The 16,144-nt window shown below is 36.8% G+C and overlaps 1 protein-coding gene across 8 annotated transcripts in view; it reads left to right on the forward strand.

The window, feature by feature from the left end:
- Nucleotides 1-16,144, forward strand: part of EVI5 (ecotropic viral integration site 5) — a 70,786-nt gene that overhangs the window by 37,168 nt on the left and 17,474 nt on the right. For all 8 annotated transcript variants that reach the window (XM_054637952.2, XM_077182251.1, XM_054637943.2 and 5 more), the window contains 4 exons: nt 387-545; nt 2,144-2,290; nt 4,956-5,051; nt 14,776-14,871. In XM_054637952.2, the coding sequence (XP_054493927.1) occupies nt 387-545; nt 2,144-2,290; nt 4,956-5,051; nt 14,776-14,871 (498 nt within the window). The remainder of the gene's footprint in view (nt 1-386; nt 546-2,143; nt 2,291-4,955; nt 5,052-14,775; nt 14,872-16,144) is intronic.

The following is a 16,144-nucleotide window of genomic DNA, read 5'->3' on the forward strand; positions in this document are numbered from 1 at the left end:
TCACAAGAAACTTAACTTCAAAAATATGTTAGAAATTGGTGCCTAGTTGTTATAGATGGCAGAGGGCCTGTGCTACCAGCTAACTGTAATGGTAGGAGGGAAATACCTGATCAGTACTCCTACTTTGCTGCATGTTTAAAAGGGCTAGAAATAGACAAAAGTCTCAGGGTATACTTGCAATTCACTGACTTCATGTAGTTGGGAATGAATGTGTTCAGTTTTTTGATTGTCTGTTCTTAAAACCAGTAAGTTTCCATGGGTTTCTAGCTTTTAGGATCAACAGGGGAACTCTAGCTATTTGTCCTCATATAACTGAGACCTTAGATGAAGTAAGGAAACACCAGGAATGATCAGGCATTGCCAGCAAAACCATGCTGTTTTTCTAGCGTCACCTAGCTCGTACCACTGGAAGATGGAAAGATCCTCCCAAAAAAAATGCAGTGAATGAGCTCCAGGATGAGCTGATGACAGTGCGCTTGAGAGAAGCAGAAACCCAGGCTGAGCTGAAAGAGACCAAGCAAAGAATGATGGAGGTGGAGACACAGGTATGTTATTGAACACTGGGATGTGTGGATTGAGCTGGATGCTTGCAGTTTGCTGTTACATGGTAGATACCTGCTGATGATCTTCACTGTCTACAGGCAGGACCTCAGCTCCAAAATGGGGTACGTTTTTACTTCTGTTAGATGGGGATGGGAGAATCTAGTGCATACGATCCAACTTTAATGTCTCCTCTTCAATCTTTTCCAGGACTATGCTTCTTGAATTTCTCATTTGGGTTAGTTGTTAGACACTGAATATGTGTGCATCTTAACAGGTGTAATAACAACAAAAGTATGTTTAAGGTGTTTTAAATTTCACAAATCGGATTGGCAATTCTGATCATAGTAATGTTTAGCTGGCAGTGTGTGCTTTCTTTTGATGACATTGGTGGTTGTTTTTCTGCTGAGGTCATGAGTCTGGTTACTAAGCTGGAGATTCAGCAAAGCAGCTGTGTATTGGTCAGGGGTTTTTAGCACAAGGTTTGCCTTTAATGTGCCAGATTTAGAAAAGCATGGGTGACGCCTGCTGAGGTTTGTGGAGAAAAGACACTCATACCTTGAATGCTGAGATTGTTTTTGTGTAAGTAGGGAGTAAGTTGCTAAGCACCTGAAATGAAAATGCACTAAAGTGGTGAGTTCACATTGTATTAGTAAACTTTCACTCAAGTTAATAAGCACAATGTGCTGATGATTCAGAAGGATTTGTATGAGGCTTCTAAGAAATCTTCCCATGAAATACCTGCTAAAAGTTACTTTTTGAAAGAGACCTATGCATCCACAAAACTAAACAAACAACAACTTTACTTGAAAAGGTTCAGCAATTCAAAAAACTAGGAGAGCATGTAAGGACATGCTACTGAAGACAGATGAACCAAGTGCAAGGCATATGAAGGCTTCTTTCTGACAGAGGCACCACTTCGTCTACACCAACTGAACGAGTTTCCTCTTGCCTTACCTTTTAACATTTTCACTGACGTGTCAATATTGTTTTGGTCAGTAGGGGGCGGAGAGATCCTGCTGTTTGGCTCACGTATACTTAGGTACCTCTCACTTCAGTGTTACACATGGAGTCTTTGTATGTGCTTAGGCTGTTCAGCTGTCATCTGACAAAATTGCCCTTCTCCTGGGATGGTGTGCACAGCTTCAGGTGCAAATGCTGTGACTTGTACTTGTGCACTGATCTCAACTAAGGTGCCACATTGCTTTCAGGAATTCACTGGGCAGGGAAATGTGCAATGTCAGTATTTCTGAGATACCTGATCTTTCCTGGAGGCATAGTGTAGTGGGGATACAAGTTCACAAAATCTGCCTTTCCTAGGCAACAAATTGGGAAAAAAAAGAGATCTACTGGAGTGTGGTGGAGCTTTGCAATAATGTTCTTACAATGAGTCATCTGTTTAAGAACAATTTGAATATCATAGTGATAAACAAAATGTTATGCAGACTCTTCTGATTACCCTTGGAAAACGCTGAATGCTTTGTCATCAAAAGTTTTTTATGGTAAATCATCTCTAAGTCTGTTTTGTCAGACTTCAGGGAGTTAGATTAATATCCTTTCCTTAACATGTATTTTATTTCCTTTTTTTGGCCATACATTTCAGAATCAGATCAACAGTAATCACTTACGAAGGGCAGAGCAGGAGGTTACCAACCTACAGGAGAAGGTGCAGTATCTTTCTGCACAGAACAAAGGACTCCTGGCTCAGTTGAATGAAGCAAAACGTAGACAGGCAGAGATTGAATGCAAGGTAAATGACATCCTGAAAAGAATATTTGTGTGCTAATATATGTATATTTCAGTCTTGTCTGCCATTATTGGATAAAATTGTGTCTTAACTGAGAAGTATAAATCGTAAAACCAAAATTCTTTTTACTGATTTTGACAATATAATTTTGAATTTACTATCTCACAAAAACCACTTGAGGTTTTGACAGAGCTGCTTATTTGTGGTCCCATGAAGATAAACATTTACTTTAGAGCATGGTTCTATTCAGAAAAGTGTCTGTGTATAATATAAAAAGACTCCTCAGCAACAGGTTTTCATTTTTCTTACTGTTTTGTCAGTTCCATTTGTTTCTAGTGGAACTTGAATGTACAGTGCAGTAAAGAAGTAACTTCTGCTGACTCATCAAACTCCATCACAAGCTTTTAGGAAAAAAGACACTGAATCTTAACTAGAAGAAATTGCTTCTACTGACTTTCTTGTTTGCCATAACCTCTGGTTTCCTAAGTACTATTTCTTTTAATGCTGAGATTAATTTTACTGGTTTTTTTTAATAATCATAATCTTGGTGATGCCTTTTTCATATAACCCATAACTTACTTGAATTAGTTTTTGATACTGAGGGTGCTCATTAATCCTTAAGAGATTGAGGATTGAGACTGTGTAATCAATATTCTTTTTATGTCGACTACGTAAAGAGCAATATTAACCTGATTAATGAATTAGTACACATAAGTATCTCAATGGGATAATACATTGTAGAACAGTGTTCTAGTATGAGCTAGAGAAAAGTGTGACAGTAATAGACAGAGCACCAGTCATACTCTTTAGAGATACTGTGAAATTCTAAAAGTAGCTATGGTGAATAGCCAGTGAAGTATCTTCACTGACATATCTTAACATTAGATCCTGAAACTTGTTTTGCAGCTAATTTTTACAGTTTACAAGTAGTATTTGATTATATATCAAAACCAAGAACAGTTGTTCCTGATTTCTATTAACTGATGTTGGATTAATTTTTTTCTTCTGTTTTTTCAAGTTGTTTGAAAGCATGCTCTAGTTTTATTTTTGTCTTGGCTAGGTAGCAATATTTCTACTGTCTCAAAAAGTATATATTTAGATTTTCAACTCCAAATATATGCATAATAGAGTGGTATGTTATTTCAGGAGCTTGTATTTTTCTTTTAAAAGATATCTTGAAATGCTTAAGCAGAAATTAAATTTTGTGTAGCCAGTTGCATCTCATACCTGTATGGCAACTGTTTTTGCCATAGGTGTGTATTGTTGTTTATCCTTTTATCTGACTACTGCTTCTTACAGCAAGGACTCAGTTTCAAATTTTTTCTTGAAACTCACCACTGATCTTTCTAATCAGTTGTGCTAAAGAATTTATAATTTAAGGTTTGTGCCCCTACCCAATCTTGTCTTTCCTACCATATCAACTTCTGTGGTAATTACTGAGAACATGCTGTTTCAGAGATAAAGCATCAGTGCCATCTAGAGCAGCACTATTGACTCATCTCTGATGCCAAAGTCAAACCAAGCCAGGCTTTCCTTCAGCTTTCAGTTAAATACATGCAATCCTGTGGACTTGTCGGTTTGGCTTTATTTAAGCAATCATGCAACAGAATTTAGCAAGAATGGCTAAACTTTGTCTAGCACATGATAGATTTCTCTGAAATGGGCTCCACTGATTACAAATGCAGTTAATTGGGTCCTGTAGATTATATACCTCCATTACAGGAGTATTTAAAAAAGGAACCAAAACCAAACAAGTAGCATGTTTAAAAGTAGCTCCTATGGATAAGCTTTGATATGTTTGATTTTATTTTAACTGTACTGTCTAATGAAGGGTGATTGAGTACTGTTTGTTTGAAGCACACATTAAAATAACTGAAGTACTGGAACTGATTTGCAGTAAATACAGTTTAGTTACACCAGTCTGATATAAAAGTAGGTGTTATTATATTATAATTAGTATTGCTCACTAATTATCTACCGCTGCTTTCTCTCCATGGTTGTACCAGGCTGCTGATAATATAATATTGTTTTATCTCTGCAGTCTTGAGGACTTGCCTCATGAAACTGGACATTTTTTTTTCTCTTTTTCGAACTCAAATTACCTATAATTTATAGACAGACTAGTAGGTTAAGCTTACAGTGGGAGGCCGATTGTAGGTTACGTGCATTAGTATTTTATTCTAAAATGTCTTTGTTACTTACTGCGACTAAGATAGCTGGACTAAATGAGGTTGAAAATACATTTGCTTTTGTATTTAATTTATTTTTTAGGACAAAGGAAATGATTAAGTAAGTCTTGTGTAGCTTTGCTGTTTCTCTATACTAAAATCCAAAATTAAAGCATGAACTGGTTTCTTTCATAATGTTGATTCTTTTGCTTAATTTACAGTATAATATTTCTGGGAAATAAGACAGTTGTTTTCTGGACCTTGAAACTGATAACAGCAAGTTTTCATATCTGCACAGATTATTTTTTTAAATTAATGTACTTTAGAGTTTATATTAGATTATTGCATACTCCTCCTATGGGTTAAAATTAAATTTAAGTTCTTTAGAATAGTGGCAGTTTGCAGAGCAGTCTGTTTTCTCAGGATTTTGAGTAAAAGCAGTGCACAGTCTTTGATCAGCTCACACTGGTACTAGTTCTCTCCCGTTTGTGACTTTTCAGAGCAAAGAAGAAGTGATGGCAGTACGGCTCCGTGAGGCAGACCGCATTGCAGCTGTGGCAGAACTCCAGCAGCACATTGCTGAATTAGAAATCCAGGTAATAGCGACAGCATTAAATGTCAAACTTGATACTGATTAGATTTTATACTTTGGGAGTTTTGTTCTTGCTCTGCTGTGTTTCTTCATTAGCCTACTGTGAATACAAGACACTGCTTTGCCAAATGGGATAATGCTGTATTGCTGAATTCCTGTACAAGCAAAGCCTTAAATCTAACTTGGGCACATACCTGTGAGCTGTTAATAATTCCTTTTGTACAAATACCGTGTTAAAGGCAACACTCTATTTTACTCTGACTTCTGTTTTGTTTTTTTTCCTTGTAATTGGTACTTCTTACCAATTAAGAGATGGGATTGAAAACATCCTCTGTCCAAAAATAGATGCATACAATTTTGATTCCAGCAACCATTTTTTTTCTGTGCTTACTCTTCTGCTATGATCAGTATTGAAGGATTTATTGTAAAACTCTTACTCCCTTCATGTAAATCTTGAAACCAGAAATATTTACTGCTACCACATCACTGTAGGATCCCAAGATCCTTTGGCCTCTGTGTTGTTCCTTACACTTTCAGTTCCTTTTGGAACTTTCACCATCCCATGAACTTGCAGCTCCCTTTATGAGAAAACCTGAGATTGCTGTGCTTTGTATTTTCTTGGCTTTGGGAAATCATGATGTCTTACTGTAGTCTGACCTTTTCTATAATCATGTACTGTTGTCCTGTCTGAATTCTGATGCAAAATTTTTCTTGGCTATTTTTACTAAGTTACAATCTAGTTACTCTCTGGTTTACTTTTTGTTAAACCTGGTGTTGCTATTGTGATTCTTCCCTCTGAAATCTTTCCTTTGAGGTGATGATTTTATTATATGGTTTCAAAGCCACCTTTCCCTATGGTTTCTCAACTAGTTTTTCATCTCTTCATACATGGAATGTACAAATAAATTTCACTGAGCTTGCATAAAGAATTTTTGTTATATTTCCTCTAGTGCAGCAGGCACTAGACTTATTGGAAGTTAAAGCAATCATTTCTTTAAATAATATAATGCTTAGATAATGCTGTGATCTGTACATTAGAAATACCTAGATAAGTATGGTAAGCATTGCATATGAATCATTTATCATCTAGTAAGATAACAAGAGAGTAGCTGAGTTAAGGTCAATCTTCTGCTCAAATTGACATTTAAAAAAAAAGAGAGGGGAAGTTTAAAGGTTACTTCAAACAATGTGATTTAGTAGGTGAGAAGTGAGTACTCATTTTACATTATTTTTACTTTAGCACAGACTTCAAATGCCATCCTGCTTCCATTATTTGATAGATTCACATCTCTCAAAATGTAGTCAGTATCTTATGAAATGGTGAATCCCCTAATGATCAGCTGGGAATTTTTGGATAGCTGTCACACAATTCAAATTGTGTTAATTTCTAGTGTAAATACATCTGACTTGGTTTTCTGTTGTTTAACTGATCATACCATCCATGCTCCATCATTTTATTGCTCTCTCCTATTCCCATTCCATATTTCTGCTGAACTTAGGGATCCCAGAATTGCATGTGGATTTTTATACCTTGTCATGAGACAGAAAGAACTGCAGGAATGTAATCTATTTTATGACTCCAGCTAATGCATCCAATGATCACACTGTTACTGTTTTGTCATTATATTGCACTCTCTCAGGTTCAGTTGTTTATCCACATCATCTCTCCTTCCTTTTCACAAGTACTACTTTGCACAATGCAGTTTTTTATTATTCTGGGTTTTTTGTTTCCTTCCAAAGTGCATTTCAAGTCCCAGTCTTTATGGTATTCTCAGATTATCACCTGCTAATGATTTCTTGAGTTTGATCTCAGTAAAATTCTTGATTTTCTTCACAAAAGTGAGAATGGCTGGGCTTTCTCTGTATATAGTGTGGAGTATGAAGTAATTTTGTGGCTGAGGTTCATGTTCATTTGATGAGTTTGCACTGTTAGGTTTTTGGTGAACATCTGATCTCAAACTTACACTAGCAGGAAAGATAATTTCTTCAGTTGTGAAATACAGATTTTAGGTGTGAACTTTAGAGTATTTAAAACAAATAATTTAAGTTCTGCTAATGTTAATTTATTTATTTTTTGACTACTTGAACTGCTTTTGTTGAACTGTGGTGGATGTCTGGTTTTTTTTAAAATCTAAGCAGATATTTTTCCCCAGTGTGTTTTGCCAGCAAATATGAAACTTATGATCAAAACTTCCTTTTTGGGTACTCATGCTCAAAAGCCTTTGAAACACCTGCACCAAAAGAAATGTAATAATGGAGTTGGAACTCCTGAATTCCCAAAGCTTGTCAACCATAAAACATGCAATTGGTAACAGGGTTTAAACAAAAGTGAATTTTAAAGGAAATTGAAAATCTAGATAACTTCTTCATCACTGGAGAAAGAGCTGCCTCCCACTCTCTTCTGTTCAGCTTGTAATCAGGTGACAGCTGTAATTGCTGTCACCTGATGTGGGGAGCAGAGGCCCTTTTAATCAGAACTTGCCTTAATGCTTGAAATGCAATATTTATTACCAGAAATACATTTAGCCAGTCTTGGCGAATAGGCACCAGGATTAAAGTACAGATGCACAGTGCATCACAAATAGGTCTGCTTGTCAAGCTGTTTCAAAGCTGATAAAAATGAAGGGAGGAAGTTAACCTACCACATAACCTTCCCTTTTTTTTTTTTTTTTGAGGGGGGTGGTGCTTTTCTAAGAAGTTTGAGGGATTCATTGCCAGGTCCACATGGACCATAGCAACACTTAACTTAAATTGCAAGGTTTTCTTTTAAAAGTTTATGTAGGTGTAGGTGCAAGACAGTGATGTTAAATTTATTGTGCAGAGTATCACTACTCCCACATAAGAACTGATCTGACATCACACACACACATGCTAGATTTAAATCACAGTTTCTGGGTCACTCTTAGTTTTGGTTAGTAATAATGACAGGAATGGAGAGTGAACTATCATTCAATAACAGATGTAATTCTGCAACAAGTTGTCAGTTTATTATGTTGTTAAGAAGTTATTGCTTAATATATTCTAAATGTCACCTTGTCTTGTTTGAGCATTCAGTTCATGATGCTGACCTTTTAAACTTTTGTGTAAGTATATTGAAATGCAATCAGTTGCCCAATACATGATGGATATTCTAGGTTTTTCTTTAGATTTTCCATGCAAAAATAGCATGGAATTGAAGTATAACTGAAGTTTAACTTATGTTGCACATACCTAAGCCCCAGAAGTGACAAAGAAAAACCCTGATGTTACAGCCCTATTACGTGGAAACAAAGGTTTACTTTGTCAGCATTTGTTTACTCCTCTATCATGTCTTTATTTTTCTCTCACTTGCCAGTTCAGCTTATGTTTGGGAGGTAAACATAGAATCACAGAATGGCTTGGATTGCAAGCAATCTTGAAGATCTTTTTCCAGCCTGCCTGCCATGGGCAGGACAGCTTTCCCTAGACCAGGTTGCTTCACCATCTTCACACTAGAGAATTTCTTCCTAATATCCAATCTCAATGTACCCACTTTCAGTTTAAAGCCATTCCCTATTGTCCTGTGAGCACATGCCCTTGTCAAAACTTCCTCTGCAGCTCTCTTGGAGCCTTAGGAAAGGGCTCCAAGGTCTCTGAAATGAGCATACATAGTTCCTTCTGGTTGCATATGGGCAGCCCTGCTGGTCCACTGATGTTGTTTTGGTTTTTTAAGTTTTTTCTGACAAATAAGTAATTGAAAGAAGAACAGAAAAATTCAGGCAAGGTTAAATCAGTTACAAGCTGCAGTCACTCAGCTGCCTAGGGTGAGGAGCAGTAGGCCAATGGAAGTGTAGGCAGGTTGAGGAAGCAGAGTGGGGCAGCTGTAGCCTTTCCTTGGCAGCTTAATTCCTGTCCCTCCATTTCTATGCAGGCTGGTGACTGTAGTACCTCTGAAATTACCCATGGCTGGGTTGAGTTGAGCAATATAGAGCACACTTGTAATATGAAAAACTAGTTTTACATCTGAGTAATCTTAAAGCAAAAAATATCCATAAGAATTAATTCTTCTTTTGGTTAGGTTGATCTGGACAGACTGTAGCATCACTTCTTCCTGCTGTGTTTCCTGGCAGATTCAGAGAATTTTGTCACATTTACCCTATCTCTAACCCGGTCAAAGCAGCTTTGAGAACAACTGTAAAGGAAATCCATGATTGTGCTATAATCTCTCCACAGCTTAAACTTTTAGCACTATTTCTTTAGAATGAAGCCTTTCTGTGACCTCTGTTTAATAACTTTTCCAAGTACTGACTGTTCAGTAAAGAAATTGTTTCCATCTTTCAAATTACAGGAAACCCTTTTTTTACTCTTATCAATAGTGGTGTGTGATGTTAGTGATGTGTTTTTTGAAAGTCTAGAATGAGTCACTGTAAAGTCACTGAAAGGACACTAGTTACCACATCTACCCTTCTGAATATACTTAATTTACATTTTTAATGCAGTGTCTTTTGCCACAAAGTAAGTATTTTAAAGCCTCTCCTGAAAAGAGGCTGAGGCAAGTTGTTACCAAGTAAATATTTCTAAGTCAGAAAAGATCAAGTTAAGGGTGTTAGGGAAACATCCTTTCTTCCAGTCATTTTTGGTAAAGATGTTATCTGAGGAACAGACAGTTGTCTAGTGTGCCTGGAGTTGACTGCCTATGTAAATTTTTTTTTCTGTGATTTTTAAGTTCACAGTTATTAAAATGAAAACAACCCTAGATGTTTTCCTATTATTTAAAACAGATTATTTTCTTATTGATGTGTATTTCCTTTCCTATCCAATGTGATAATTGAGTGTTTTAGAAAAGTTGTACTCCTCTTGGGATGAAACACCTGCAACTGGAATTTGATTACACTGATCTTCTGTGTCTTAAACTTTGATTTAGCAGCAAAAGCCGGCTTAAGGCCTCTGGTGTTTTTCGGATGCTTTCTCGTGATTTATTTATTTGTTGTATAAACCCTTTTTTATTATGAGTACTAAACTTGATTTTGGGAGGCCTGAATGGTTTCAGGTATTTTAAATCAGCATTTTTTTAAGCAGTCTGTCCCTGCACTCTTGTGTTGCCAGCTATACATCCTGGCCTGATGCTAAATGAATTTGAAAGGTCTCCATATGTTCAGGAGTTCTCAGTAGCATCAGGTGGCTTTTTGAGACTAGCTGTTGCTTCTTGGCAACATGCTTTTTTCTTAGAAAGCCAGACTAAAGAGCATTTAAGTGTGATATGAAAACCATGATTCTCAGCTGATAGTTTTTGGTAGACAGAATTTTTTCTCATTTTAAGGAGAAAATTTTTGGAGTGTAGATTTTTCTTCTCAGGAGCTCTCAGTGTAACTCTTGGTATGCACACAAGTACAGTCACTCTACTACTTCACAGCAGGATGAGAGAGGTGAGAGCTTCCAAAACTGTGAAGGGGCCTGAGTTCTGTTTTAGCAGCGGGTTTCTTGATCTCTAGAGCTCATTTCCTGCTTGGCTGCCCGTGCTACTCCCACTATATACACTATATACCCCCGGGGCAGGGGGTTGGACTGTGGATTGGCTGAGTACACTGCTACAAGTGCCTGTCCCTGGGGTGGAGGTGATGGCTGCCACGAGGGTGTTTGTTACCCTGATAAAGATTCCTAACCCTGGTGCTGCTGTTGGAGCTGGTCTGTCAGAAGAGACTAAAAAGGAGCAGTTAAAAATCTTCAAAAGCAGTGAAATCAAGATGATGCATCTTTAATTAGAGTGTAACACCAGTTGGCATTGCTGTTCTAAAAATCCTTCTGGGAAGGAAGAGGAGATGGGCACTGCAGCGGTGCCAGTACGCAGACGCAGTACGCCAGGGGTGTGGGTGTAGAGATTCATTCACATGTGACTGCAGGAGGTTTTAAACAAATTCCTACATTCTAGAATTGACTAGCTTTCATTATTTTGCAATTCTGATAATACCCACACTTTGCTTATTTATATGTTCTCTGATTTTTTTCTCTGTATATTAATTTTACATTTAAAATTACCATGATTTGTCTAGCAACCAGCTAGTTTTTGTGTTGTGACTTCTCCAAATATCACAGATTTGTTATAACAGTGCTCCCCCTCACCCTCAACCACCAAAAAACCGAGCCAGCAACCCACATCCTATGTGAATAACTCTAGATTTAAACAATTTAACATGGAGATTACTAATTACTTATGCTCTTCTCTTTTAAAAGGTGTGACATTCAGACCTTAAAGACTTCTAAATTGCAAGTGGAGCCTTAACATTCAGTTTTGAATCCTTACTGTTGATTTGAGTGCTTTCCTCAGAAGTACAGAGCTGCTCAAGCACAGTAGTCCAAAACTATTCAAGCACAGTATACAAGCAACGCAGAGTTAAATGTCCTGTTCCTACTAAAGTAAATGCCACAATAGGAAGCATTAAATGAAATTAAGCTGCCTGAAAGCAATGTAACTTTTCTTATGTCAGTGCAACTGTGTAGGAACTGGTAGTATGGCTTCACCTTGACTACTGTGTGCAGTCCTGGGCTCCGCTATTTCAGAAGGATGTGAAGGTCCTTGAATGTGTCCAGAGGGTAATAAAGCTGGTGAAAGAGCTGAAAAGAAAGTCCTGTGAGGAGTGGCAAAGGATTTTGGGCTCAACTTAGTTCAGAGACAAGGAAGCTGAGGGGTGGTGGTGTCAAGCTCCCCAAATGAAAAACTACTGTTAAAGAATATTACTACCAAATTTAAGTTCCTCACATTCAAATTTACCTTTGATTAATGAATGCTCATCAGAAGGTGGGAATTATTTGCATTAAGTTCAGATTACGTTCTAACATGAAATGTCACTGGAAGGTGAAACAATTTGGAAGATCATAGTAATACTTTGTACTTGTATAAAAATGTATGTATTGATGAGAAATATCAGTCTCATTTCTCAGTATTAAAGAATATTAGGTAACTTAAAAATCATAATACGGCAGATAAAATTTTGAAGGACTTTTTTGTTCATTAGATAAAAGTAAGCTTTCAGCTGTCTACTTATTACTTATTCTTTAAATTAGATTATTTTGATAGAAATTAAAATATATTTTAATGCTGTGGTGTCTGACTCCTGCACGTTTTCCAGTGGTTTGCTACCACACTTGCATAAGAATCATTAAAAGACAATGATCAGCTTAGTAGACTATACTTTTCTGTTGGTCAGGGATGAGCAGCAGCTGTAAAGAAGACTGACACCTTGTAGTAATTTTTTTTCTATGTCATCCTTCCAATTTATCCACTGTAGACAGACTGGTAGCCCACAGAACACAGGATTATTTAATTAGGAAGATGATTTTTTATCAGCAAGTTAAAAGGATCAGCTTATGATCACTTACATTTTGAATGTTGCAAGAGGAAGTTACAGCATGACCTTTTTAGAAGTATGTTTGTAGAAAATGCAGGGTTAGGTTTTTGGGGTTTTTTTTGGTGAATTGCTAGCTCTACAAAATCTGTAGTTCTGAAAGGAAAACTGAAACTTACTTGCCTTTCAGTAATAATGGCCATCTTGCAAGCCAGGCTTATGCCTTTCATTCAGCTCTAACTGACTGTAGCTACAGTCAGCTCTTCCATGAGCAAATACACACAATTATTCTGTAATATCTGCATTGACTTTACAGTGTTATTCCTAGAATAAAAAGTAACCATAACACCCCTTAAGTGTAATGGAAGTGTGGAATTCCCATCTGATATGTGCAAACAGCTTTCAGCTGCTTGTGTGCCAAACCTGACCTGCTAAATGTTCCTGCTTCTGCTGTTAGTTTATACAGACTGACCTTGGCAGTGACTGTTTCACAGCCCCTTGTGCACCCAGTTTCTACATAAGCTCAGCTGTTTATTACACTTCTGTTTTAGAAGGGCTATGGCACCTCTCTTCTACTTCTGCTAAAACTTTGCTTCACTGTTGCATTTTGATTGCAGAGTGTGTAGTGACATAGTAGAGTCCATAGAGTAAGAGGCTTAAATGGGAAAGTCAAGGTTTCAAACAGAGGTAGAGGACTTAATAATTTCTTCCAGATATTCCTGCTACCTCAAGAGATCATCAGGTGATGCTCATTGTGTGGAATCTTAGTGTTTGACAGCAAGGAAGATTTTTTCATATGCTGATGTATTTTTAGTTTGCAGGTTATGTTGCTTTTGTTTCATAGGCCAGTAGTCATTCTCGTAGAGAGAGATGATGGGGTTACACTGCATTTGGGGTTTTTTTTATCAATTTAGGACAGGAACTATTGTTAATATTAATGCTACTTTTCTGTACGTGTGTGAATTTGGCTATAGGTTACCTTGGAAATTAGGTTCAGTATGGAAATAGGCATTAAAGATCTTGTTCTTGTTACAGATTGTGGGAATTAATAGTGATTATGACAAAATTATTTTTTGAGTAATTTTGTAATGCATACCTCACTGCAAGAAAAAAAAAGTGTGAAAAAAAGAGGTATTGCTTCAATATTGCCAATACTGACAGTGTTCTAGATTGTTCTCTTCATCCAGCAAAAGGGTTTGGAAGGTAGCATGTTATCTCTCCTAGTTTTGTCCTAGGGTTTATATTTCAGAGAGATGTTTTAAAGGACCGTCTCCATTAGAGCTTTTTGTCTTATCCTTTGATAACAGTTAATACTTTTCATTCTAAAAGGTATTTAACCTCTCTTTGCTAATGACTTTCAATCTGACTGTTGAAGTAAACTGTTTGCTTTCTTCAAATGTAATTAAAACTTCAGCAAAATGAGCTATCGGTAGAAAAACAAGATATTCCCATTATATTTGTGTTTCTGTAATATATTGCTCATATGTGATTTACAGTCAAGGTAAACGGTTTTATAAAACCAAGATGCTTGCATTCTCTAGAGCTGGTGGCTGCTTCAGAAATTATTTAGCTAGAAAAAGGCAAGAGCAGAGTTGTTCTGCATTTTATTAGTAGCAAGTAGAAGACATGGAGTGCATTCCTCATCAGGGTGATTATTTATCTGAGATCTGCCAGGTTTGGTCCAGTCACATCAGGATTCCCTTTAGGGACAAGATGGAAACCAGTGCTGCAGGCATTCAGTGCAAGTGAAACCTTTTCAAGCATCCTGAAATGTAGGAGCTGCATTTGATTGACAAATGAGGGAAAGATCATATTAATCTTAATCTATTGTTTCTGTTTTTGTTTTTTACTTGCCAGCTTTTCTGTATGCCTCTTGAAGCATTGGTGTTCGGGGACATTCATTTGTACTCTCTGGAACTCCTACATGACAAATACCACAATATTTTGGATGTTATAATTCTTCTTACAGGACAAAAGAAGCTTGTCTTATATAGTGTTTCTCAGTGCATGTCCCACAATGCAAGGAAAGAATCGTTTTGTTTAATTGGAGACAGAAGAAAATGTCTTGTTGCTAAATGTCAACTGTAGTGAAATTAAAATACGCTATGTTCCATGTATTGACAGTGTTCTGTGGCAGTGGTTTACTAAAATGCAATCTCATGTGCATAGGATGTGGATTCCACCTGTGAAGCTGTTAATTCTTCCTGCTCCTCCATAGAATCCTGCCTTGTACTATTGAGAGTCAGCTTGGTCTGAGCCACTGTCATGTCTAGATACCTGCTGTAACTTCAAGCAAATGAAAGTGCTGGGTATAGCTGGTGGGAATAGCTTCTGTTCGTGACAAAAATATGCAGACAGTTAAAATAAGATTTATAATATAGTAGATCTTTGAATAATTCGAATTATTCCTTTTTTTAACCAAAACAGAAAGAAGAAGGAAAAATTCAAGGGCAGCTTAATAAATCTGATTCTAACCAGTACATCAGAGAACTGAAAGATCAGATAGCTGAGCTGCATCACGAGGTGAGTGATATTATACTACAGTCTCTGATCACTTGTACCATTTGTCCTTTCACCTGTGGCAGGTTTTGCTTATTTAATAGTTATTACATCTTCAGTACCTGTTTTTGCTGAAGCACGTTATTTTAAATTAATGCAATAAAACTCTCATACATGAATCTTGCCTTTATCTTGGAATGTAAGAGAACAAAACAGTGATTAGTTTTGTGATTTGACATTAAATGAGATTGGCATTTATGTTCCATCTTAACTTTTTTCCTTAATTTCATGAATTGATCATATTCATGCTGCATTTACTCCATTTGGAACTGCATATATGAAAATAAGCCCCTTGATGTCTTTATTTGGTACAACTGTTAAGGCCACTGTAGTTAGAAACTAAACCTCACTTTTGTGCAAGTAGAAGAATTCATACCTAAATTTTCTGGTTCTTGCTGTTGCAAGGACGAATTTTATGTGGTAGTATACTGAGATTGCTTAAAAAAAAAAGGATGCTTGCTTAATATCAGTTAACAGATTTTTAACTTTTAAACTGCCAAAACCTTCAATCTATGAAATGTCTGTCTTCAAACTTCCTTGCTCTAATAGTTGTAGTAACTTTCTGTTAGTTAAAAAGATCAGAAGGTCTTGAAACCGAAATGGCTTGTGTAACTCCTGTGCGCACTGGCTCATTTCAGTTCACGCTGCCTTGTGAAGAAATGTCTTTGCCCAATACTCCATCGTGTGCAAAATGCCTGCTCATCTTTGCACTAGAGTCTCTTTCCAGCCTTTTCATACCCAGCTCTGAGAATGTTGCTTAAAACCATAGGGTTGAAAAGCAATTCAACCTAATTTTTTGTTGCCTTTTTGCTTTTATTAAATAAACACATCTTTTCTTTAAGTGTAGATAGTGTTTTCATAACAATCTGAGTAGATCCAAGCTTTTAGGATCAATCCCTTGAGACTTATAACACAGTTGAGGATCTTGGAATGTTGTCTCTGCTATAGATCACTCTGCTATAGATGTAGGGATAGTCTCTAGGGTCAGCAGTCCAGCACCTTTACTAATCATTAAGCTCACTTAAAAACAGATTTAAAAATCAATAACCTGGCTTTCTCCATTAAAGCACTCTAATTAGTTTTCTTTGTTGCTTGATTGAAGAATTCCCAGAAAGCCAGATATTTAGTGTATTTTTGTATTAGGACCAAAATAAGGCACTGTACTGACTTTTTCCTCTGCTCACTGTAGGTTTAAAAGGTAAGAAACACTGCTTCGGGGGAAAAGTAGAATTATTCT

The sequence above is a fragment of the Agelaius phoeniceus genome, chromosome 8, assembly GCF_051311805.1.
Source record: "Agelaius phoeniceus isolate bAgePho1 chromosome 8, bAgePho1.hap1, whole genome shotgun sequence".
NCBI lineage: Eukaryota > Metazoa > Chordata > Aves > Passeriformes > Icteridae > Agelaius > Agelaius phoeniceus.